Here is a 25,137-nt window from a genome sequence, read left to right as displayed (position 1 = left end):
CCGACTGTGTCCTCTACTCTGACTGCGTCCAAAACTCTTTTTCCTGCCCTTTTGTTAATTTTCTCCCCTCTCCTTCTGACTCCTCCTTCTTTTGATTTCTTTCCTTTGATTGGTTCGTCTATTTTCAGAGGGGGTGAGAAGGTCCAATGACCTTCGACGAAAGTCGGTCTTTTTCCTACCTTTCATCTTTAAAAGTTTCTTCTTTGAAGAAAGCCGGCTTCTGGCGGCTTACTTTATTTTCCCGAGGTTTTTAGAGAGGCCCCGTGTGAGATAAGGGGTGTTTATTTGTTATCAAGTACGGCGGCTATTTCTCTGTACTTTCTAATGTCTAAACTGCCCACGTGCAAGATAAGGGCTGTTGGTTTATTTAACTCTGCCTACAGGGTCAACCGTTCCCAGAGGGTGCATACCATATGTTATCTATATACTTTTGTACATTTCTTTAGATCTGTTGCCGATGGATATTTGCATAGGTCCGGCGGTATCTTTGGCATGCCGACAAAAGAAATTATTTTAAGTTAAAAAACTCCAGCTGGTGCCTCTCATACATATCAGATTGGAAGCAGAAACATCACGAACAAAAATAGCAGAACATTCTACTGCTTCATACAAAGACAAATATAAATAATGTAACAAGGAGCTGGGAGTTCAAAAATCTTTCTGGCTGGACCACATCTTTTAATTTTTGTGTATTAACATCTTAATAATAATAATGTGAACCTCTACGATCCATGAAAGTTCATGGGTTCAGTACTTTGTAAGGAAGCACTGTTTTTGGAACAATGGTTATACAAATGATTTTTTCCATCAAAAAAATCCCGCTAAATCGCCAGATTCTTCCCACAATTGAGGCTGGGTGGGCCTCAGGAAAACTCCATAACCCACAGGCTTGACTCCTGGCTATAGTGTTACAGAAAATTTTTCTGACTAGTTGAACCCGGATTCTAGGAGTTAGTAGCACTGTGTCTTACCACCGCGCTCCCACAATAATTTAAATGCCAAAATTTTAATGATATGACCAAGATCAATCGAACAGCTATAAATTTTACTGCGGTATCCAATGAAAAAAGAACAAGATTCACGACACTTGGACAAGATTATAGATATATATCGAGAAATAAGGTTGCTATTACAAACTCTAGTTAAACATAACCTGACGAAAGTGCATAACATAGAAATAACAAGGAATTTTCAGGTTATCAGAAGAGCCACAATAAACCCGGTATAAAGATTTACGAACATTTCGTCAACTCAATTCCAGTAAAACTTAGACTATAAATACCGACAAAGATTGTTGATTGATATAATTGTAAATATGTATGTAAACTATTATATCATTCTCAATTATTTTTACATCGTTTTCTTTTCTCTTTTTTATTTATTCATTTTTTTTTTTTATTGTTCAACTGATAATTACTTTCTCACGTAACCTATAATTATTTTTTTTATTATGACTGTTTATATTTCTTTGTATTTTTTGTTTAAGTATTTCTGATGCTCCTCAACCCTCATCTATTGATTTCTTTGTTTTATTCTAAAGGGACTCGTCCCAGAATAAAAAAGTATTATTATTATAATCGAGTGAATCTAAAACAATCGTATTTATCAATTGTATACACTATTAATTTTATCCTGGTCTCCCAATAACTTCTAAATTTATATGTGATCTCATTATTCAAAACATTATTTATAATGAAGATATTATTTCCTAAAATCATTAAAATCTATAATTTTCTCCTTGTAAATGGTCATTGGAGGTGTTATCTCTTTCTGCATGAGAGTTTTTCATTTTTGAGAAAATGAAGAACCGCAGATTTTGAAAGGTAAGTGACCGATTTTATAACCATAAAATTCGCGAATCTGTCTGGATGTCATGCAAACTAGTTCGAACGCAAGTAGGTAATTATTTTAAATATTTAATATTTTGTTACAGATTTGGAACATCAGTGATACCTATGAAATCCAACAAAAGAACAAGCTAGTCATTTCAGATCAATATTATAAAAATAAATAACAATAATTTATTAACATTTTGAAAATATTTATGTATGGTGATTCAGATTAAACAAGTTTTAGTTTTTAATCAATTTATTTTTTTCTCGGACAAACTAAACTTGTTGACTGACTTCTTGCACATTTTGTTTCAGAAAGCAAATCCAGAAAAACTAAGGACTGTTATAAAATTCGTAAGTGCAACCTTCTTTATCCTACTGTTTTGATTTTAACAGTACATGTGTAATTCAGTCAATGATGAGATCATTGCACAAGATATGAAGAAAGTTGGATGAAGTATTGATTTTTAATTTACTTTTCATGAAGAATGAAATTTTGATTTTTAGTTGCATTACTTTATTTCGGATATTAAACATTTATAAAATTCTCCTTCATAGCAGATTTTAACAGTTTTTCTATTTACTGAAGAAATTCCTTCAGTTCTCAATTAAATTTTTTTTTTTCCATAATAACTAAGAAAAATTTACTATAATTTTTTCTAAGGCTATTGTCAATTTAGGATAAACTAAATGGTGTATAACTGTGCTGATGCCTATTTTCCCTACATTTCCTTTCCGATGTGTATCGTTTGTATTATTCATCCAGTGTTCTTCCTCTATCTTCTACTTCCACAATCTTTCCATTTAAATGGCTAAGTTAGGAGATAAGAACAAAAACTAGATGGTCCTACTGAGTTCCTCTAGTTTTCCTTAGTTTCCTCTCTAGTGTTTTAATCACAACAAAATCTTAAATTTCCAACACATTTTAAACTGAAATATAGAATATTAAAATATTTTCATTTCGCTGAATATATAATATAAGATATACAATTTTTCAATTATCCATTATTTATACAACTAAGATTTGTGAAGATTGATTTCGATGATAAGAGCTTGGAGTGAGATGAGCTACCTCTGTCTGAAATTGGCATTCTTTAATGCTGATATATATATCTCTTCCGTTTTTGTTTTTCGTTAGGGCTTCAGGACGTAAAACCAAATGATCATCAACGCAAATTTTATTTTTATATTTCAAGTTTTTTTAATTATCACTATTATATTATTTTTAAATTTTCCCTATTCTCGGCTTTAACCAGAAGTAGTACCTATCCGGACCTAAGTCAAGGGTGAGGCTAGAAAAATTTAAGCTATGATATTGATGATTTTTCTCACTATGCTCGCAGTCCCGAGCAACACAGCTTTCTGCATTAGTTCCAAAATATTTAACGAAAGATCCAAGTCCTTATTGGTCTCCAGTGTTACCTCCGGAATCAGAACATTGGTCGAGCTGTACTGACGATAAGGCCTGATGTTATTCAGAAGTTTTAATATTTTGAATAATTCTTTACTAATTTATTGCATTATTATTATTATTATTTTTATTTATTTATTTTTCATTTCCATCTTAAGATTCTGTGCTCTTTAAATTTGAGTAAGTTAATTATTCTAATGTAATATTTAAATGTGCTTAGATTTGGGGTTTAAATCTTGTTCAATAGGTTATTTTTTCTGAGAAAAGTCAATACCAATTTTATATTTTTTCATTATGTCATGTCATCATTCAGGGCCATTGATAAACCTGGCCCCACTCCTAATCTACTTAAATCCGTAGTAGAGAAATGGCATTCCTGGAAGATGTGGTTATGTGTTAGTATACTGTTACAATATTGACATTTTGGTGGTGGCTGTTTATCGATCAGATTAGAATGAGTTATATTTATTGATGTTTTAGAGAATGATTCCATCATTGAGCTTTAGTGAGATGAAATACCAATTGCACGAGATTGAGATCTTTATACCGTGAAGCTTAATTTATTCTCGTTGTTTCAATGTGATTACACGTGTTACACAAGCACATGGATTTAAGTTTTACAGACCAATAAATCACAACTCCATGCAACCATGTTCTCTTATATCAGCCCTAACGCTGAATACAGGACCCCTGAGACTCTTTCTCTACTTAAAATGGATGGGGATGCATAATGAAAGGGGCGATCTTGCTGAAACCCTGAGTACCCTATAATTTAGGATGTGATAAACTCCCTCCATTTTTCAAGACCTTTTCTACAATTTTTCATGTGTTGTTAAATAAAAAACAATTTATAGAAATGGTATGCATTTTCTCTTTTAATTTAGCTATTAAGGATTGTCAGTTAAAATTAATTTAAATATTAAGCAACGAAAAATGTTGTTAAATTAAAAAAAATAATACATAATTAAATACACAGCGCAGTTCATAGTAATTAATTCAATTTGTTTCACGAAACATTATGTAAAATAATTATTATTATCATATAAGTGATTTAAAAAATACTAATCAATATCAAATTTAATATAACAATAGAAAAATATCAAAAATCCTGAATATTTCTTATTAAAAAAAATATTACCAATTATTATAATATTTAAATAAAACAAAAATAATGTAATGTCCATGGGAAAGAAAGCTTGGACCTCCCTCCCTGATTAGAATAGGTTGGTTGCCTGCAGGATAATACCCTCATATGACAGAAAAGAATTTTTAAAAAACAAGCTCATGCAGAAGGCAAAACCGAACAAGTTTGATTCCACCTCTTTTTTCAACTTCTGATGACTTTTTTTTCTTATGCCAGCGGGTAATGATCCTCTAGATGAATAGAGGTGAAATTCACAAAATCTAAGATTTAATTACAAAATATATTATAATAACATAAATGATACTAGCAATATAATTTATACTGCTTATATCACAACAAATATTTTCATTTACTTTGAGTTAAAAGAAACACAGCTTGACTCCCAATCACTAACCAATTTTCCCAAAATGAAAATAAACATTGTTTTAGAATGGTCTAAATAAGGATAAATACATTTTAAAAAATCTTTTTACAAAACAAAGCTTTGAGCTCCAGCAATAATTCATATTTTAAACATGTAAAAATTTAAAAATCCTAATCATCAATTCTCCGAAAAAAATATGTAAGACAACATTATAAAAGTTCTAGTCAATAATTTTCAAACATTGTCTTACATAATAAATAATTCAAAATCTATCCATTATAGTCTCAAAACTCTTTATTTCTCTTACACCTCCAACGTTTCGGCCAACCCGGCCATCTTCAGGGACAATCTTAATACCACTTTGAAAACATATAATTTAAACCACTCTAAACTTCATGCAGGCTATTCTGCCCAGGTCAAAAACATTAATATCTAATTAGTCAATTATCAATCAAAACACAGTCAAATTTATTTATCTGCAGACCTATTCCTTAAAACTTTTATCACTATTTAATCATTATATCTATTTGATGATCATCTGCATATAGGTGGTATTGTGTGTGGTGAATGAAATCAGGAAGATTTTTAATATAAATGGAAAAAAGGGTTGGTGAAACCTTTGAGGAACACCTCATGTCAGAAGAAGGAGATTTGTTCGGAATGATTACTGTTTGAGAATGATGAGACAGGAAGGAGAGGAACCATTTCAGGACACTATTTGACATGTAAAGGTTATAAAGTTTACTGAGGAGGATCTATGGTTAACTGAGTCAAATACTTTCGAAAAATCAAAAAGAACTAAAATTGATATATGATGCAGATTGGAGGTCTTGGGATATTTTCAATAAAGCGGATTGTATGGAATGTTGAGAGGGAAAACCGGATTGAAAAGGATTAAGGAGAGCTTTTTGTTCAAGAAAATTATTAAGTTGGGTGTGTAATAATTTTTCTAGTGGCTTGGCCAGATTGGATAAAACGGATATTGGCCGAAAGTCGGGAATGAAGGAGAAAATCTTTTGTTCAATGGTTGGACCAGGACTTTCTTCCTTGCTTTGGGAAAAATGGAATTTGGAAGGGAGAAGTTATAAATGTGCAGAAAGGCAGGAAAAATGGTGAGGAGACAAAGTTTGATAATCTTTACAGGAATATGATCTCATGAATAACACTGCATACCTCATTATAAAATCAATTAAAATTCTTTTTTTTTCTTTTAATGGTGTAATGTCAACAAAGGTAACTCAATAATGGTTGGAAAAACTACAGAATAAGGCTTTTAATGAAATAGCTTTTTTGGACATAATTTGGTTCAACAGGAGTGGGAACTCACCTACTGAATGCCTTGAAGTGATAATCAAATGCCCTCCTGTCATTGAATCAGTGAGTAAAACTGTAAAACAGTAATAATATTGTTTTAGTTAGTGAACCATGTCAATGGTACAAGTGTTATCTGGTATTAACAAAATTGGAAATAAAAATAAAAATGTATATGTGTATGATATAAACTCTAAAAATCTATATTGATTTAAGGCTCATTTACATGGTGAGAATTTTCTATCATGGTATTAATGTCCTATTTGCTAGAGTTTGCTATACATTTTATTTAACATCTGCTTAATATACATTTATAAATGCATATTATATCATTATAAATAAACTAAAACTTCACGATTATTTAAAAGTTTATTATACTATAAACTTAAACACATAGTAATGAGGATAGTTTTTTAATGATTAAGGCTACTCTAAATATTAATTAATGTCATTAATATAAGATGATTGAACAGATAGTAGGAGATAGGGCAGCTCAGGTAGTTCTTCATGCTTTCTTTACTCTTTTCCTTTGGCTACTCATTCTTCATCAGTACACGTGTAATATTGTTAAATTTACCAAGCATCCTGATATTTATAGTACTCAACTCCATGGGAATGAAGTCAAGAGTATCTGACACGAAGTCTGCCTCCTTCGCAACTAGATCTACAAAGGTTATTTATAAAAAAAATATTTTATTAAATAGTGATTAATAAAATTTTTAATATCATTATTGTAAATTAATAAAAATTAACTTTCTCTTTAGGTTGCAACTGAATTTGTTCAACACATCAAGACAATTCAATCACTCAACTGTCAAGAATATGTTATTAACCAATATCAGGATATACTTTTAAATTCTAAAAAGTAAGGATTATTAATTTTTGTAATTTCAAAGGCTTAAGTATTTATTAACTATTGCATTTAAATTTGATTTAGGGTAGCCTTTTCAAGCATAACTTGGTTTGTAGTTGTGTATGGTATGAGTAGGATTTTGATCGGATTGTTGGTGGGTGTAATATTTATTTTTGAAGCCGATGATATAGGAAGTAGGAAGGTTCAAGGAACATTACTGTTAAGGTAGAATGAACTTTTGTTAACAAATAATAAACTTATTATTAAGATATTAAAAATATTCTAAATATTTAGTAGATATCTTAAAATAAATGTATATCAGTTTTTATTGTAGATCCTATAGATTAACGTATTTTGTTATTTCATTTGAACACTTAGTCTTCCACTTCTTATTATTCCATTAATCCTGGTTTCATATAGCATTAAATGGTATTAAAAATTATTCCATCAGAAGGAAATATTCATTATTTTTAATTTTTATAAATTCTTGTTAGAGACTTTAATTCTATTTACATAAAAACCTTGAAGTTGATTTGAAAAATTTTGGAGTTATAAATTTTCTCTTCACTCTCATTGTATCTTCCTTAAATTACAGCACAATTAATCTGTAAATAACTGATTTTGCCGGGTTACTCATAATAGGTTGACCTTGTGAAAATTCACTGAGAAGACCGATAATCACACTGCTTTATAGTACCACCAAGTAGTAGGCATTAATTCCATAAATATTCAATATGATTACCTTTATTTTTAATTTATTTATTTATTTATTTTTAATTTATTTTCTTATTTCCCATCTACATCTACCCTAGGTGGAGGGACCTTAATCCAATGCTGCCAGGTCTCTCAGTCCTGGCAGAGTTGCTTTAGTTTTTGGAATATTTTTCCTCCAAACCTTTGGAAGTATCATTCATATATCGTTCTAAACCCTCTATGTGGCCTTATGAAAGTCAGTCGAGCATCTATTTTTTTGGGGGGGGAGGTGAGGTTTCTGGTCCTTGCTCATTCAACAAATATGTCCGAACTACTTAAGCTTTCATATTTTTTCAGCTCCTCCCTAATCCTTTCATTTCTTTGTTGTGTGTTTTTTAAAATATTTTTTCCTGCAACTTCATAAGAACTTCATTTCAGCGCCTATGATTCTACTTATCTGCTTGTCAATCATGATCATGCTCTCACCCCCATAGATAAGAGTGGGGAGCTAGACTGATTTGTAAATTTAGAGAGCTTGATATAGAGCTTTCCGATCCCACGTCCCGATGGCCAACAATGCTGTTGCTTATACTAAATTAGATTTGTTTGGCTCAATTTACTATTTTCCAGAATATTTTTCTCTGTCTATCTATGTTTATGCCTAAGTTGTTAAAGTTCTTGACCACTTTAAGAACTTAATTTAATTCATTACAGTACACCTCCACGTCTAGGGAAAGGACCAGTACCTACTCTTGCAGATATTTACGGTCATCCATTTTCGCTGAAGTTCCTCCGACCATTCTAAGAGATCTTGCTATAATAATAATATTAGTTTTAAATTAAAAATTTAAACCCTCATTGTTAAAAAAAATTAAATTAAAAATTTAAAACTATTACAATTATTCTAGCTATTATTATTATTATTATTCAGTATTAAATTTTTAACTTTTAAAATTTTAAATTATTCTAATAGTTTTAATTTTTTCATTTAAAACTATCAATTTGTTTATAAGTCATTGAAAGGTTGGAGTGCAAGAAGGTTTATAGTTTCAGTGATAAAAATTGTTAATATATCTCTTCATTTTCGCCTCAAAAAATTATATTTGAAATAAAAATTGGAAATTGAATAAATCTAAGGTTTTTGTAATCATATTTGTATGAATACAAGAAAGTGATACTTGATTAGGCAATAGTTGCTGGTCCTTGTGAGGCAGTATTAATTTGTAGTCTTGATTGTTCCTGACGAGTTTATTTTTGTGTAGTACGATGAGTGCTCTCAGCTTCTCATCCATGTCAGCTGGACCTGCCTTTGTCTTGATCAGTCAGTACCCCCAAGCCAGGGTAGCCTGAAGAGACTTTACAGAATTGCATCTACAAAAACATATCTCAATAAATTGATAAATCAAGGAAATAAACCAGTAGGTTTAAATAAATATAAATTATCCCAACAGCTTTGGGATGGATATAAAAATCATGTTTCAATTTTAGGAAATCAAGGGAAACATTATTTTCCAAGATGTGGTGTTCTCTTATCTAACCAGGCCAGAAGTATTGGTTATTCAGAAGCTAAGTATTAAGGTCAAAGAAGGACAGATAATAGCTCTTATAGGTGATTCTGGTTGTGGAAAATCCACTATCATCTCACTTCTAGAGAGATTTTATATAACTAACTCAGGAAATATTGTAATTTTTTAAGATTTAGCACTGGTGTTTCAAATACTTGATAGAATCTAAAAATGAATCCTCTCATAAATATTAAACGTCAATGATAAATAAAAACAAAAGATTAAACATAATTGAAGTGTATAGTCCTCCAAATTTGGACCAAATTGAAAAAGTCGTTTTCCATAAAAATGGTGTTCTGAGGAAAATTCGTTTACGCATGCGTCAGCGAAAGTAGTGGCCGGAATGCGACGGGTGTAATTAGGTCGATACCACCCCGCACAATCCCTTACAATTTTAAAACATTTCAATAACGGTTCAATCCATTATGTCCGAAAAAAAATTGACTGAAAGACTGACACGAAATAAAATTTGTTGCTGGACATCTAGAATGTATAATGCGAATGAAAATTTTTGATTCTAAAGACGTATTTTTTTTCACTTGCTGCATGAATACAAAGCTTCTCTACCTTTGGCAGTGAGGAAGCAAACAACTGTTAAAAAAAATTATATTTGTTGTAAAAAAAAAAAAAAAAGTGATTTTGTTCATTTTTGCTAAGTTACTTAATTTGCAATACAAGATATTGACAGCTCAATGTCAAGGTAATAACTATGCAATGATAATTTTTAAGGACATACACATTTAAAATAAAATTTACAAAAGTATGTCACTTGGTAATAAATTGCTACAACCTTGTTATACTTCCAAGTCCTGCAGTGCTTTAACGCGAGCCATTCATTTAGAAAACTAAATACACTTAATATTCTCATCCCCTTACAACAGACAAAACAATAAAAAATATAGTTCTCCTTTTAGTGTGGAAACGATCGTTCTGAACAAAAGTCGCTGGACTATTGAGGAAAACACTTTCCTCTACTGGTGTCCTGAAATCTAGTGTCTTTAGGCTGACGCTATCATTCAATCGTGTGTTGCACGGCGATGAAATATGTAATCATACTGTTAACAATTTCTATTGATGTAATGACACAAAAATTTCTATTGATGTAATGGAAAACTCAAAATTAGTTTCGTTATCTCCCTAATACATTGGCTGCTAATTTCATAACCCTTCATGGATTTTCTTAATATTCAATATTATAACATTATTGCGTACTTTTATTGATTATTTTCTAGCTAATTGATGGAAACGACATCAACACCATAAATGTGAGGTATTTGAGGAGTCAAAGGGCCTTGCATTGCAAGAACCAGTTTATTTGATATGACAATTAAAGAAAATATTCATTATGGCTTAGAAGAAGAAGTTGAAATGGATAAGGTCATAGAAGCTGCTAAAATTGCAAATATCCACGATTTTATAATGAAGCTACTGCAGGTAGGTTAAACTTTTATTTCTTATTTATTTAAATTTTTCTTATGAAAGAAATTTGTGTGATTCAGATTGTAAAAATATTATATTTTTTTATAAATGTAAAGAAATATACTCTACATGAAGAGATCCAACAATAAACTGAACTTATATATATTTTATTTTTCTGATTAAATCTAGATATCTCTGCTTTGGATAAATAACTGGCATTTTTATTCTTCTTTTTTTTTTCGCATTGAACGTATTCTATAGATTCTACTGTGGACTGTGGTTACTTTGTGACAAAGCTGCTAACTTTGGAACAGCCTAGAGGATAATTCTGTTGTTGAAAGTAATCCCAGTCTGCGGTAATATCTTTGGAATACATCAGAATTCAAATCTAAATCAAACTTTTTCTTTTATAAGATGTGTCGCCATTTAAGCAAATCAGCGATATGATTTTCCTGAAACAAAAATCTGCCCACGATTTGTATTTTGAGTGATTCTCATGGCCTCAGATTTAAAAAAAAATTAAACAGTTTCAAAGTTAAATGGAAATTTTTACTGTATTAAAATTTTGTTTTCCGATGTACTCCCAGTTTACTAGATTCTCAAGTGGGACACTTTTTTTTTTATTCACCCTTTTTTTAAGTATTTTAATAAGCTAACCATAAACACATTAATTGCCATTGCTCTTTCATTAAACGTTGTTTTTATTTACAACAGACCAGATATATTCCTAACCGAACCAGAGCCATAGTTCTGAGATTACTGAGACCAACTTCCACGGCTGTATTCTCCTTCTAACCTTATTTCCTTCATAATGAGATCCTGGACTATCTCCATAAGGTTTTTAGGAATACCCGTCGAACCGATACAATCGTGACGGTCTTTCATTTCATCTCTGAACTCTTGGTCATTTGGTAGTCACCCTTAAGCCGAACTGGAGAACCCCATGGGACAGGACGTACTCTCACTTTCGGCGCTGATGGGGAATTCATGCCGTTTCTGTGATGGCATCCATCAGCATGGTCACTCTGTGGTCAATGTCTGTCTCCTCTTTTACCGGGCCATCTCCTGCAATAATAACTCAACTGCACTGGAAAAGTATCACCGACTCGCTGATTGGGTCACGAATACCTAACCTTAATAGCTATGGCACCGCCTTCTCTCGCTACAATACTAAAGGCCACGACACAGTAGTCGGAGCTCATATCAGACTGTAGAGTCCATTCTGCAATGTACTTCGCCACTGTAGTAGTGGTCATTTCTATCCAACTCTAACAGAGGGGTCCGAAAAACTTCTTAAAATTATTCCTTAATTCCTCCAATCATTAGAGGTTTCTTCATCTCCCATCTTATTTCTTTTACAACACTTTTAATGGTTTCAGACATCTTATAAAGGTTGCGAATTTCATGTGATAATAAATTAACGTCAAGTAACAACAGTAATAATCTCATTAATTACTATACTATCTTGCAAAACTGTTTATCACATTAAAATAATGAAATAATTTTCTTTGTTCTTGAATTTTTTTCATCGATTAGTGTGTCTACTTTAGGCATATGACAATTCAGTTGAAGAAAGAGGTTCAAAGTTATTCGGTGGACAGAAACTGAGAATTTCAATTGCCAGAGCTATTCTCAGAAATCTAAAGATACTACTTCTGGACGAATCTACTTCTGCGCTCGACACGGGGAGTCAGAAAGTAAAGTTTTGTATTAAAATCATAGTTACTAATTAATAAAGTAATCTTACTATGTAGACTTTAATGGAACCAGAAATATTCTTTATTGAATTTAGACATTTCCTGTGTAAGCTTTTATTTTTAAAATACTTACAGGTTGTACAGGAAGCGTTGGAAAAGCTTCAGTTGGTAAGACAACTATTGTGATAACCCAACGACTTTAGACGATCCGCAAAGCAAACAAGATAGTTGTACTTCATTCAGGTGTTGTCATAGAGGAAGGGGCCAGAAAACACCTAATGGAGAATAAAGGATACTACTTTAATCTTCTTCATCAGTAGCTTAGCATTTGTATTAAAATAAATTTTAAATTTAATAACTATACAAAATATAAATATATTTTTTTAAATTATATTTTATTCGTTATTATCACCATATAAGCTGAATGGCTGCCATTACTGCTGAATTTTATCATAAATTTGAATGCAATAAAAATGAAGTTCACTATACCATCACGTATCACATCAGGTTATTCTCGACACAGATTCAGTATAATTCAGTAAAATATAACCAAATAACCTACTTGTATACCACGTCCAGGGTGACGTATTAAAATAAAACTACACTTTTTATCGATTAAAGCAGGCACTCACTGAAACTGGACTCTTCTCCAGTCCAGCCCACTTTTGGAAAGTAAAATAGTAAGTAATAGAGAGCCCTCCACTCCACGGGTCCGCCCGTTCCATTCCGCTCTGGCCTTCCTTCATCTGTTCTATGCATAGAATATAAAAGTTCAAAGTGAAGCAGGACGAATCGGTTATGTCTCAGGTAATGCGCCGTGCCTTTTTCAATTAATTTTCCTTGATTTTTTATGTTTTCCACAATTAAATAATATTTTTTGAAGTAATTTACATGAATCTCAAATTATTTTTTGATAAATATCTGGAAATTACTTACAATTCATGTTAAAACAGTTTGGAAGAATCTGAGGTTTTTTTGAGCAATAGGTCAAATCCAAATGTGCAATAGATTCAATAAGCTGTAGAAAATATTTACCCTAATATTTTTTGCCATGACATCCTTCTTAAGCAAAGAAAATTTCCTGGCACCCTTCGCGGGCTACAATAATCTTATGCAAACGCATAAGACACCCTAGGGTGCCACTGCATACACACTGAGAACCGCTGGGCAAAATGGTGCTCAAAAAGAGCTTGAGATAGAAAATATGATGTATTATTTATTTTAAGTTGCTTACATTATGTTTTTGGGGTAGTAATACAAATCTGAAATTTTGCAACAAAAAAATTTCAAAACCACAATGTTTTTGTTTAATAATTTTTTGCTTAAAACATACAAAATAAATTTTTAAGGCAAGGTATATATCAAATAAATATAGGAAAATTACCTAAAGTTAGTTAGTTTTTTTTTCGTAACCTCCTTTATTAATATATTCGTTTATAATACCTAAAGTTCATTGCATATACAATGATTAATATAAATTGGAGGAAGATAGTCCGAGTGGCGGTCAATAAAGATATAAAAAGGTATAATAAAAGAAAACTATTTATTGTTAATTAACGTTTCGCTGATGGTAGTGCAAAGAACAACTGACATAGTTGTAAAAGTTGACTAAAATATAGATTTATTCTAAAAAAATATTTATCGTATATGTACAGGTTACAAATAAAAAAGTCATGAAATGGGATCGTTAAAATTTTTACAATTTATTATTATTTAGTGACATTTTGTCAGCCCCTAAAAGTACCGCCTTCCCCTCTAGCCAACTACGATAGCCTACCGAATCTAAATCAAATAGAAATACTGAGTGTGCACAATGTTTTGTATTGAAAAAAATTCTACCAACAAAGATGAAATTATCTAACTCTTTGAACAAGTATTGGTTTGCCGATATGTTGGTAAAATGTTGGAATTATCTCACTTAGCCAAGGGAACTTTAAAACCGGATTAGTAGACTACTATCTACAGAATACAATGTACAACTTATCTTCTAGTATTCTTTGGCAACTGTTTCTTGTCAGTAACACGGGCACCTTATGTACACAAATTATGGAAAGGAAGAACTAAGAGGATGTAGAGAGAGGAAGTTGAAAATAAGGAAAAAGAGTAAGTAGGAGGCGAAGGGTTTTTCTTCATCTGAAAATAAATCCTATACAATAACTGTGTTATAAGTTCCCGGAAATCAGCAATCGTAAATTATACAATACAAAAAATCATGATGGTCTTAAGTCACCGAAATTCTGGATAAAAGTTTTACTTATTTGTGTTATTCATTGATAGCACTCCCAACTATCTTCTCGAACAAAAGCCACGGTCATCAACTAACGCATCATGATGGATCAAAATAATGTGCAAATATACTTTCCCTAGTGTAAGATATTAGCTATATGCAGCTGGATGTTAAGGATAGAACTCCTATGCATTGCGTGTATCACATAACTTTCACTTACCACCCAACATATGTCCCCATTTGGGAGTAGACTGGAGAACTCTCTTGAAGTTATGGCCAATTTGGTTTTGGGGAAAAAAAATTTTAAAATGAATCTGATCTTCAAAGGTTTGCTTTTTTGGCAAATTCGATGAAATTCCTTCAGACTCCAGAATTTATTTCAGATGAAAAAGTAAACGTTAAAACAACTCAAGGAAAAAAGAAAAAGCTGCTAGAACAAAAATTTAAGACGTTTAGAGGACTGAAGCTAGATTGATCCAAGCAGTTGTAGTTATCAAAGCATGTAACAAATCAGTTGCTATCTGATAAAACATTGTAACCTTGAAAGCTCAACAGATATTCAACTTTATTCTCTATTAGTATGACATTAATGTGACTAGCTTATCACTTATGTCCATAAAAAGAGATGCACTTCGAGAAATTGACTGTGAAGAAGTAATTCATGATTTTACTAATAAATGGTAATAAGTACTATAATAAATGTTTAACTTTTTAAAAAATGTTTTTAATATTTCAAATAATCAATAAAGTAATGATTTTGACTTATGCCTAGTTTATTTCTATTGATAACCCAAAAATGTTCAGATATAAGTTCTCTTATCTGAAAGGTTCCCTTATGTCAAGGCACCCATTTGGTCGAAGTCGACCGATTTCATTAAGTCTAGTAACGAACTACTATATCCTCTTGGAATCTCAACCAAGATTTTCCCTTTCTTACAGCAACAATGAAATGACCTTAATTTCGTACTAAATATCAATTTCTGGTATCAAAAAAATAACAGAAAATTACTATATAATACTTATAATTTCTAATTTTTATTTAACAAACTTCAGGAAAAATATCATATGAACGTTACAGACATAGACTATGTATTACTTTTTCTGATGTTACAAATACACGCATATTAAATATGGAAAAACATAAAAAAAAATTCTGCTTAGTTCCAGTACCTGGCCACATTCCCATATAAATTAAAGATATGCCCTTATCGTTATCAGGCTGACTCCACTGAATTGGAACGTGAAAAGGCAGTTGTATGGTAGGTTTCATCTGTGTAAGTTAAGGCTAAGGTTAGTTCAGTGTTGTTTTACGTTTGTCAGTAATTTGACTTTATTCATTGTAGGAAATTAACCGACAGTGAACAATGGAAAATGTAGATACTAATGAAACTGTCGCCCAAGCATCTAAGGCTGAAATAACTACCGAGCCGATGGAAGATAGTTCACATCAATCACTGGAAAAAGGTGTGGAGAGGTTGACATGCGAATCAGATGATTTTGTTAAAAATGAAGGACATGTTATAAATGAAAATAAACCTGTAAAAAATACATCTCATCAAAATTTAGTTCAACACAGCAATTTGAATTCTTTAACCTCTCTGAATGATTTTGATTCCTCCACTCATCTTATTAGTGCTGAATCAACTTCAAGTTCATTTAATGCTGATGAATCTGTAATAAATCTTAAATCTACCTTAAAGGAAAAAGAAGATGATGTATGTACTGGTAATGTGATAAAGAGTAATAGTGGTGATACTAGTTTAAATGGCAATATTGAAACCCAAGATCATCTTGGTAAAGATAATGATAATGTAGGAGAAATTGGTAATCTGGAGAGCCCAGACAACAGTACTGTTACACCTGTTAATGAAAGTAAGAGTAAGGGGAGTGACTCAATATTGATGGAGAATGATCATGAAACGCCTGCTGATAGAATCGAAAATTCAAATGAAAGTCCACCAGAAAATAATGTATCTACTGTTGAAGAGTCTTCCAGTGAAGCAAACAAGGATCCTGAAGAAGAATGGATGGATATTTTAGGAAGTGGACACTTAATGAAGAAAGTATTAACTCCTGGTATACCGAATTCAAGGCCTCAAAAGTCTGATATTTGTGTTTTAAATATTGTTGGATGTTTAGAAGATGGAAGTATTGTTGAAAAACATGAAAATTTAGAAATTAATCACAGTGACAATGAAGTAATTCAAGGTCTAGACTTTGCTTTAGCATTAATGGATAAAGGCGAGGTTGCTGAGATCAAAATAACTCCCAGATTTGGTTATGGCTCATTAGGTAAAAGGCCTGAAATCCCTCCTGGAGCTAATCTCATTTATACAGTTACCTTATTAGATGTTAAAGAAGAACCTCCAATCCATAATTTGAATGCTATGGATAGAATCAAGAATGGCCTTAAGAAAAAAGAACGTGGAAATTGGTGGTATTCACGTGATGAAAACACCTTAGCTATTAATTGTTACCGTAGAGCCTTAGACTATTTAGATGATACTGATATTCCAGAGCCACATAGTGAAGAAGATGTACATAAACTGTTAGAAGAACGGCTGAAAACTTACAACAATCTAGGCGCTGCTCAGATGAAAGTTTCAGCATTCGATGCTGCCTTGATGTCTGTGAATAATGTTCTGGCTGCACAACCTGAAAACGTTAAAGCTCTTTTCAGAAAAGCAAAGATTTTGAAAGAAAAAGGTGAATTGCAGGAAAGTATAAATGTTATCAAGCAGGCTTTATCTCATGAACCAGAATCACAAACACTACAGCAAGAACTCTCTTCTCTTATGGCTGCCCAACGGAAAGTCAATTCGAAACAACGTGAACTTTACAAAAAAATGATGGGAAATAGTAGTAACCAGCCTGATGAAGAATCGAAAAAGAAAAATAATAAAAATAATTATAAAACATTTACATTGGTTGCAGCAGTTAGTTTCGCTGTTGCTGTGTTAGGTACTATTGTTGTAAAATATAAATTTTAATACAACAAATATTGATATGACTTTATTCCAAATTGATTTTGTTTAGTTTCTTTAGTATCAACAACCATTTTAATTTCAATTCCAGTTTTTGGTTGTAAAATGAAGACTATTATGATGAATAATTGATAAAGTGAGTGTATAATTTGCTTATGAGTATCTGATGATTGATTTCCTTATAATATTTTGTACATTTTTTTATCTCAATATTAATCATGTATATCCAAATGTGGTGAAAGCTTACATCACTCTATATGTACATATGAGACACGTGGTTATATTTTATGTCACATTATGCCTTATTCTTTATTAATTATGAAAATCGTAAATTAAATAGAATAGCGTAAATAATATCGTTTTTTTGGATCCTTTTTGACCTTAAGCATTCCTCTTATACAATTATGTCTAAGCTTATCTTGTTTGAGGAGCACCAAGTATCAGTGATATTATAGTTTTATATATATTATGAATAATATATTTTGAGGATTTGTTTTATAGTCTTCCTTAAAGTTATGTTTATTTTTCAACATTCACTTACTATTGTTTATTATGATTGAATTTATTTCATGGTTAGTGCAGCTATTGTGTAAGTACATCATTAATGATGATTTTTTTAAACGAAATTTGGGTTTATTCATGTTATGTTATACATGATTTATTAAAGTAATAAATAACCGATCAATGTTACGTTATATTAGTTGGATTAAATTGATCACTTTGATTACATTCTTATTGTTCCAAGTTTCTTATTGTCAAAATCAAAAAGGTGTTTTCGATGCTGTGTATGATAAATATAAATTTTATTAAGGTTAATAAAAGGTGCATTTTTTTGGTATGATTCAACAACTAGATAAGGTTGAGTAAGATTTTTTGGCCACATGAAGGCTGTAGATTTTGAATTCTAAATTGTATATATATATATTTAATTATTTTATGGTTAATTGATGCTTTGTAGAGGTTCAAAAAGTACACTTTTGTTATGATTACATAAAAATTTCACAATTACAATTGCAGTATTTTTTTTTATTGAAAAAATAAAGATTAAATTCTTTTATGCCCAATTGGTATCAGTCTTAACAGCCTATAAGTTTATAAATTTATAAAGTTATTTAAATTTGTATTTTTAGTAATAAATATTTATGAAGGTATTATGGTAAAAAAAATCCTTTTCTTTCTTTTAATATTTCCTGAAGTTGTACCTTGATGACATAGGATGTGGAGTTAAATTAATTTATTTATTTTTCAAAGGTTTGTTAACATACTGGAAGATTGCTGATTGGCCGTGTGTATCAATAAATGGAATATGGTCCGGGTGCAGTCAAATAAAACTCAAATAGTAAATTGATGTACTATTTTTATAATAAAATAAAAATAAATAATTAAAATAAAAATAGTACACCAATTTACTATTTGAGTTTTATTTGACCACACCTGTACCATTTCCATTTTTTGTTTGTTGACATAATTTCTCTTGGATTAGAAAGAGTATTGACAGACTGTAAACATTTTGTTAGTTATTATACAATTGATAAACGTTTTTATTTCCCATTATTTTTATGGAAACTGTATCTTGCTATCAAAAATCATTAAACACCTTTCATGGAAACTAATTTTGTAAAATTGATTTCCCTTTTTCATTTAGTACCCTCGGCATAAAAGTTTGATTTTTTTTTTATGTTTGCATAGAACCTTCTACTACTTAAGCTCATTTACACCCAAGTGCACTTGCTGCTTCTGATTTGAAAACTTTTCTATTTCTCATTCGTTTGACAAGCATTTTCCACATCAAAAACGGTTGCCCTTTGATCTTGAAGAGAAAGTTTTACTATTTCCCTTGTTTCATGTTTGACCTCTTTTTTTCTTTATTATTTTACTTATAAGTATCATTTATGAATGAATTTTTGCCATTACTTTGATCCATTAATAGTAATGTAGAAAAACTGATCTCGAGTATTACTAGCCTCAAAAGGTTTATGAGGGATGAGATAAATAAGGAATGCATATTCCTCAATATAACCATGAAAATTTAACTGATTACTCCACATGCACGCTTCTAACCAGAGTTGGGCAAAAATTAGTTATAAATGAAACTATGACTAAATTAACATGGTACAATGTTACAATTATTAATGAACCATTAATAAGTAAAAAATTTAATCCAGGACAATTTAGTTATAGTTTTGTTAATAACTAATTTTTGTCCAACTCTGCTGTCTTGCAATAACCACCGAAGTTGTTTCTCAAGGTATCACACATAATATGATGGATGTGTTGCAATGTGTATGATTTTTTTCATTACTTTCGAAATATTAGGAGTGTAAACCCAAATGAGAAAAATAGCTTTTAATTAAAAATCTGTAAAATTTATTATAAATGGTTTGTTATATGGTAGTGAATTTGTTGTGGATAATCTTATATAAGAAGAATTAAATATTAATTATTTTTTAAAAATAGGCTTTTAACTTATAATAAAGGAAATGACCTGGGCAGAATAGCCTGCAAAAGTAACGTTAAATTAATGTGAGGAAGAAATTATAATTGAAGATGTCCTTGAGGATGGCTAAAATGGCCGAAACGTTGGACTGGTGAAAATAAAAAAGTGTTGAGACAATAAAGGATACAAATTTTTGATTTATTTAATAAATTATTATTATACTCCATTACTATCATTGACCAGAATTTCATGATAACCAAGTTGATGATTATGATAATCCATTTAGGTATTATAAAATTAAATATTTGGTGTGTCCACTGACATGACTTTTCATACCACTTCTGCTGCTTAGACTTATACAATTATTCCTTGCTATATCTTCACTAATATTGGTTTGTTAAAGATATTAATTTTTAGTTTATATTATTGGAAATTTTAATCATCCTTCAATCAAGTATCTGGAATGTTCCGGGAGATATATAGATTTTGAATTATTCATATAATTAATTTACCCAAAAATGAATGCATTTCCATGGGAAAATGAGAAAAAACAAAAGTAAAACTTCATTATGCTGTATTTTTGTGAAGAGTTGACTATTTCAAAGAGTTGTTTGTTTTTGTTTTGTGGATAATTTACTTGCTTACATACATTAACATATCTTAAACATTTGTAAGATATATCAAACATATGATAGTTTAATTGTTAATATAATGGTTATTGTCTAATTTAAATTATATTTATTTATTATGCTCAGTTCTTGTTATGATTAAATATAGCTCAGTTCTTTGGCAAAGCTTAGATAAGCAATATAAAGTTTCCAAAAGACAAAGCTTGAAAACATGGTTACTATTCACAGACATTTGTTCTATTTATGATATTTAATAGTAATAAAAAATAATTATAAAGTAAAATAAAGAACCAATAAAATACTTCTGGTTCTTCCTCTAACTTCTGTGTGCCATCAAGTGTGGAGTCACAGTCTCAGTCCATCTTGCCCACCGGTCCCTGTCCCTGGCTAGTGTTCTCATCTCCAGGATGGTGTGTCCTCTTGCTGCCCCTAGTTTTCCAATGTACTCAGAGTACATGTACCTGGGTCTGCCACGAGGCCATCTTGCTTCCAAATACCACCTGGCTTTTCTGGTATTGTCCGTTCTACAGACGTGTCCATACCACTTCAGTTGCCGCTCTTGTATTGTGTCTCGCACTAATTTAACATCCAGATCCTCCCTAACCCTTTCATTTCTGACAGTCTTTCCTGGTCTTACCAACTTTTCTTCAGAGGAATCTCATCTCTGCTGACGTTATCCTTCCTACGTGCTTGTCGAGGGCTGTCCAGATTTCTGATCCATACAGGAGGACTGGGAGGAACACAGATTTAAATATCTGTATTTTGGCATCTCTGCTAACTTCTTGCTTGCCTATAAGAGTTTTGGAAATCTGATAGTACACTCCATTGGCCTTCTTCACTCGATTTAGAACCTTCTTGTCTAGTTTACCATCTTTCTTAAGTTCTAGGGATTCACCATTACACAAAACCCTAGACTCTGTTTTTTCTCTTCCGACATACATAATTTTGCTTTTGTCAGGGTTTATTTACAAACCTCTTATCTTCAGTTCCTCATTCCATTTATCCAAGGATGTCTGAAGAGCCTCTTCAGAGTCTGCTATGTTGGACCCCTTTCTTGATTCTTTTTATATTGTTTGAAATATTCAATGATAATTGACCCATTGACTACTTTGAATTAAATAATTTAACACAAACAGCTCCTTATGATTAATTTATTTTTCATTGTACATATTTAATCCATTATTTTATTTTCTTCCTTATACATCTACTTCTTTTTATAATCTGTTGTAAAACATATATGATGAGGTATATATGGGTGATTCTCAAGGTGAGGGTAATCTTGATGTGATTGTAGATATCAGGTGAGACATCTTAAAACCTGAATTCCAGTTATTTTTAAATGAAGTATCGATATACATTCAGATATTCAGATGGCTAATATTTCAGGTGATTTATGTTATTAAATATTTAACAGCTTCTTCTGTATACTAAACGTGAAAACAATCTGTATCTACTATACCTTTCAGATACAAAACCAATTCTTGGATTCTAAACATAAAGTAAGTTAAAAGACGTTTCAGCTCCAGTTAATACTGGAATGATAGTAATGAATATTAATCCATTGATTACAACAAAATTATGTTTTTATATGAGCTCCAAGAACTTTGCTTATAAAAATATATCCATTCCATGGTGCAATAAAAAATTATTTGGTCCTGACAGCCTTCCTGTCTAGGGATAACCTCTCCTTCATGATCCTCAGACCTAAGATTCTAAACAACAATGGAGAGGAGATTATCATCCTAGTAGGACATTTTATTAATGTGCTTCATGTTTCACTTATTCAAACTTAAATTTTTCCTTCTATTTCCTTTTTAAATACCAGTTATGATACTTCTAAGTCTATTTCATTGATGATTTGTCTATACCATGGGACCATCCCATAGAAATATATCGCAGAAGTGTTAAAGCCATTATAGGACTCCCTGCGAACACCTCCACGGTGATGTAGTATGCTCCGAGGAGTTACCGAGATCTAGGCTTGATCCGATGCCAATGGGAGGCTCCCCTACAACACTGGTCCATTGCTCAGCGGCTATCAAATGTACCCGATGCTCTGTTCCAGTCCACTTTCGATTGTTCAGCCGAGATTGCTGAATGTGCTGAAAGATTGAGCGTTGATCAGGGGCATCGGAGTGTGAAAGCTCTACAACAGTCGCTAAATGAAAATTCTTTCGAGGAATAGGCTAATTGCAGGTGGCAGGGCATTGGAGTACACCATTTCAAAGAGACCCCGAGAGCAAATAAGTTTATATATGATAAACAAATACTGACGAGCTCTGAATGGTCCAATGCCCTGAAATTGAATATAAATTATGCAGCCCTACGTGGAGTCCCAGGTGTCAGCGGACAGGATAGAGAAGTTGGGTCCCTCTGTCGCAAATGCAACAGAGAGCCAGAAACGCCAGAATATGTGCTGGGGAAATATCCCAACAACTCCCTCCTCATAACACGCCGACATCATAGAGTGAAATATGAATTAATGAAGCTCCTAAAAGAAAGAGATTTTGCCTGCTTTGATGAGGTCTACTGTGTAGATATGGATGGATCCACAAGATATGCGGATATAGTTGCTTTTCCTAAGAAGGGGAAGTTGGCAATCATTCTGGATCCCACCGTGAGATATGAAAATAACGACCTTGACCAGGCAAATAAGGTAGATAGGGAAAAGAAGGAAATCTATGATAAATGTATCCCTTTCCTCAAGGAGAAGTTCCGTGAGGGCTTCGGAGAACGAGACTTGAACGTGAGAGGCCTCTGGTTCGGAGCCCGTGGAACGATTCCCAACACAACTAGGAGCTTCATGGAGAAACTCGGGGTCGATGTCCAGGACATGGCTAGGATGGCAGAGAATATAATACTTGACTCCCTGGGAATCATCCACCACCATATTCATGGAAATTAATGAGGAGGGGAGTTATCCAGAGGAGAGATGGCATGTATGCATCGCATATCTTATTTGTTGTTTTATTTATTACTTTATTATTTTTAATATTTGTTATATAAGGGAATTTATTGATCAAATGAAATAAGGGTTGTGAAATGGAAGGGAAAGAAAAAAAGGAATAAATTGAAAAACTTGTATTTAGTTTGTAGACTGGTATTAATTGTACAAGAAAACTGTGGGGAAAAAAAATGTTATCTTTCTATTATAATATATCATATAAAAATATGTAATTTATATATGTCCGATCACGGATTGATCAGTATGCTGTGTAATGTGGTAACCCGATGCATTTGGGCAGCATGAATGAATAAAGCATTTCTTTCTCTTCTCCTCTCTTTTTATTTTTTTATTATTTATCTGCTAATATTTACTAAATTTACTCTTTGCATATATTCACTTTGATGTACATGAATTGATGGTACTATGTCCGGTATAAAGTTTAAAATCTAGTATACTTAATTAGGTAGGTATCTGCTCATATGTCACCTAGGATGTCAATAATTTAGAATAGTGGTTCCCCACCTGCAGGCCATTGGTGGGTTGCAAGGGCCACAGGTGGGTCCTATAACATATATTTGTGAGGCTTTATTGTCTGAATTATTTTATCAATTATTTTTTTTGTTGTTTGAGTGTTATCTGAAAGGTTTTAACAGGTAAATGAAAGTAACTGAAAATGCACTTTTCAGCTGCCTTATTTTCAAATATTTACCGAGGGAGACCCTATTTGCTCAAAGTCGGAAGTTACCGTGGCTTGCACTTCATTAAATTTCCGGTATTGTGGTCTGCAGACTTCTGTAGGTTAGGAACTACTGGTATAGAAGTATTAATTTTAAACTTAAAAGTGATCTCACAAATATGCTTTATCACCTTAATATTTGGTCAAAGAACATACCTAAATTTTAAAAAAAATGTTTGGAGACCTCAACTTCTTTGAAAATTTATCTCTGAAAATAGCTGCTTCCCTTAGAATCACCCATTACTTGTAGTAATATGACTTTTTAATACATATTATATCATAAAATTATCTGCTAGAAATACATCTCCCATTGCAGGGTAACTCCTGTGAGGAAAAAGAGAAGTTTAGAACATGTAAAGTTATAAGAATAATTTAAATAAAAAGTATAAAACTTTGTTTTCTGGTCTATTCATATATGAAAATACCAGACAAAAATTGTTTTCTTCAATGAAAATCTCAGTATAGTTATAAAGTTAAATATTTTTTTCTCCTATCCACATCCAGTTTGAAGCCCTTTCTAATAGATGCATAGAAGGATTGATAATACTATCCTCATTTTTTGTAGTTCAAAACTATCACTTAAACCAGTAGTTTGTTTAATATACTAATAATCAAATTTTTCACTAAACTAAAAAAAAGTTATTTTTGATTAATTATCTTGCTTTAAAATTTTAGCTCATTGGTTTTAGCTCAGATGTCAACTTGTGTTGTGAATTTTGAATTTTATTTTTGTTGTAAATTTATATTTTTACAATGGTGAGTGTATAAACACAAATATATCAATATATAATAAATATATGTTAATAGGAAAACTGAAATTTTATATATTGATTGGTCATCTTTAGAAAAATAATAATTATATTTCGAAATGATCATAATATAATACAT

General features: G+C 31.5%; 1 protein-coding gene and 1 long non-coding RNA gene across 2 annotated transcripts; one reads left to right on the top strand and one right to left on the bottom strand.

Moving 5' to 3' along the window:
- Positions 1–6,476: 6,476 nt before the first annotated feature.
- Positions 6,477–12,560, bottom strand: LOC106684613 (uncharacterized). Its single transcript, XR_001343721.3, has 3 exons — positions 12,423–12,560; positions 8,787–8,979; positions 6,477–6,726 (listed from the first exon to the last, which is right to left on the bottom strand). It is a non-coding gene; the product is annotated as an uncharacterized lncRNA (long non-coding RNA).
- Positions 12,561–15,596: 3,036 nt separating this feature from the next.
- Positions 15,597–17,861, top strand: zda (peptidyl-prolyl cis-trans isomerase zonda). Its single transcript, XM_014426825.3, has 2 exons — positions 15,597–15,775; positions 15,860–17,861. Exon 2 carries the CDS (start codon positions 15,881–15,883, stop codon positions 17,504–17,506), a length of 1,626 nt encoding a protein of 541 aa, XP_014282311.1. The 5' UTR covers positions 15,597–15,775; positions 15,860–15,880; the 3' UTR covers positions 17,507–17,861.
- Positions 17,862–25,137: the final 7,276 nt, after the last annotated feature.

Source organism: Halyomorpha halys, unplaced genomic scaffold (assembly GCF_000696795.3).
Source record: "Halyomorpha halys isolate HHAL.00 unplaced genomic scaffold, Hhal_1.1 Scaffold595.1, whole genome shotgun sequence".
Lineage (NCBI taxonomy): Eukaryota > Metazoa > Arthropoda > Insecta > Hemiptera > Pentatomidae > Halyomorpha > Halyomorpha halys.
The sequence above is the reverse complement of the archived record's forward strand: the minus strand, read 5'-3'. Positions and strand labels throughout refer to the sequence as shown.

Bases quoted from the DNA above. Each gene is read 5' to 3' on its own strand.
- zda (XM_014426825.3), top strand. From the start codon at position 15,881: ATGGAAAATGTAGATACTAATGAAACTGTCGCCCAAGCATCTAAGGCT.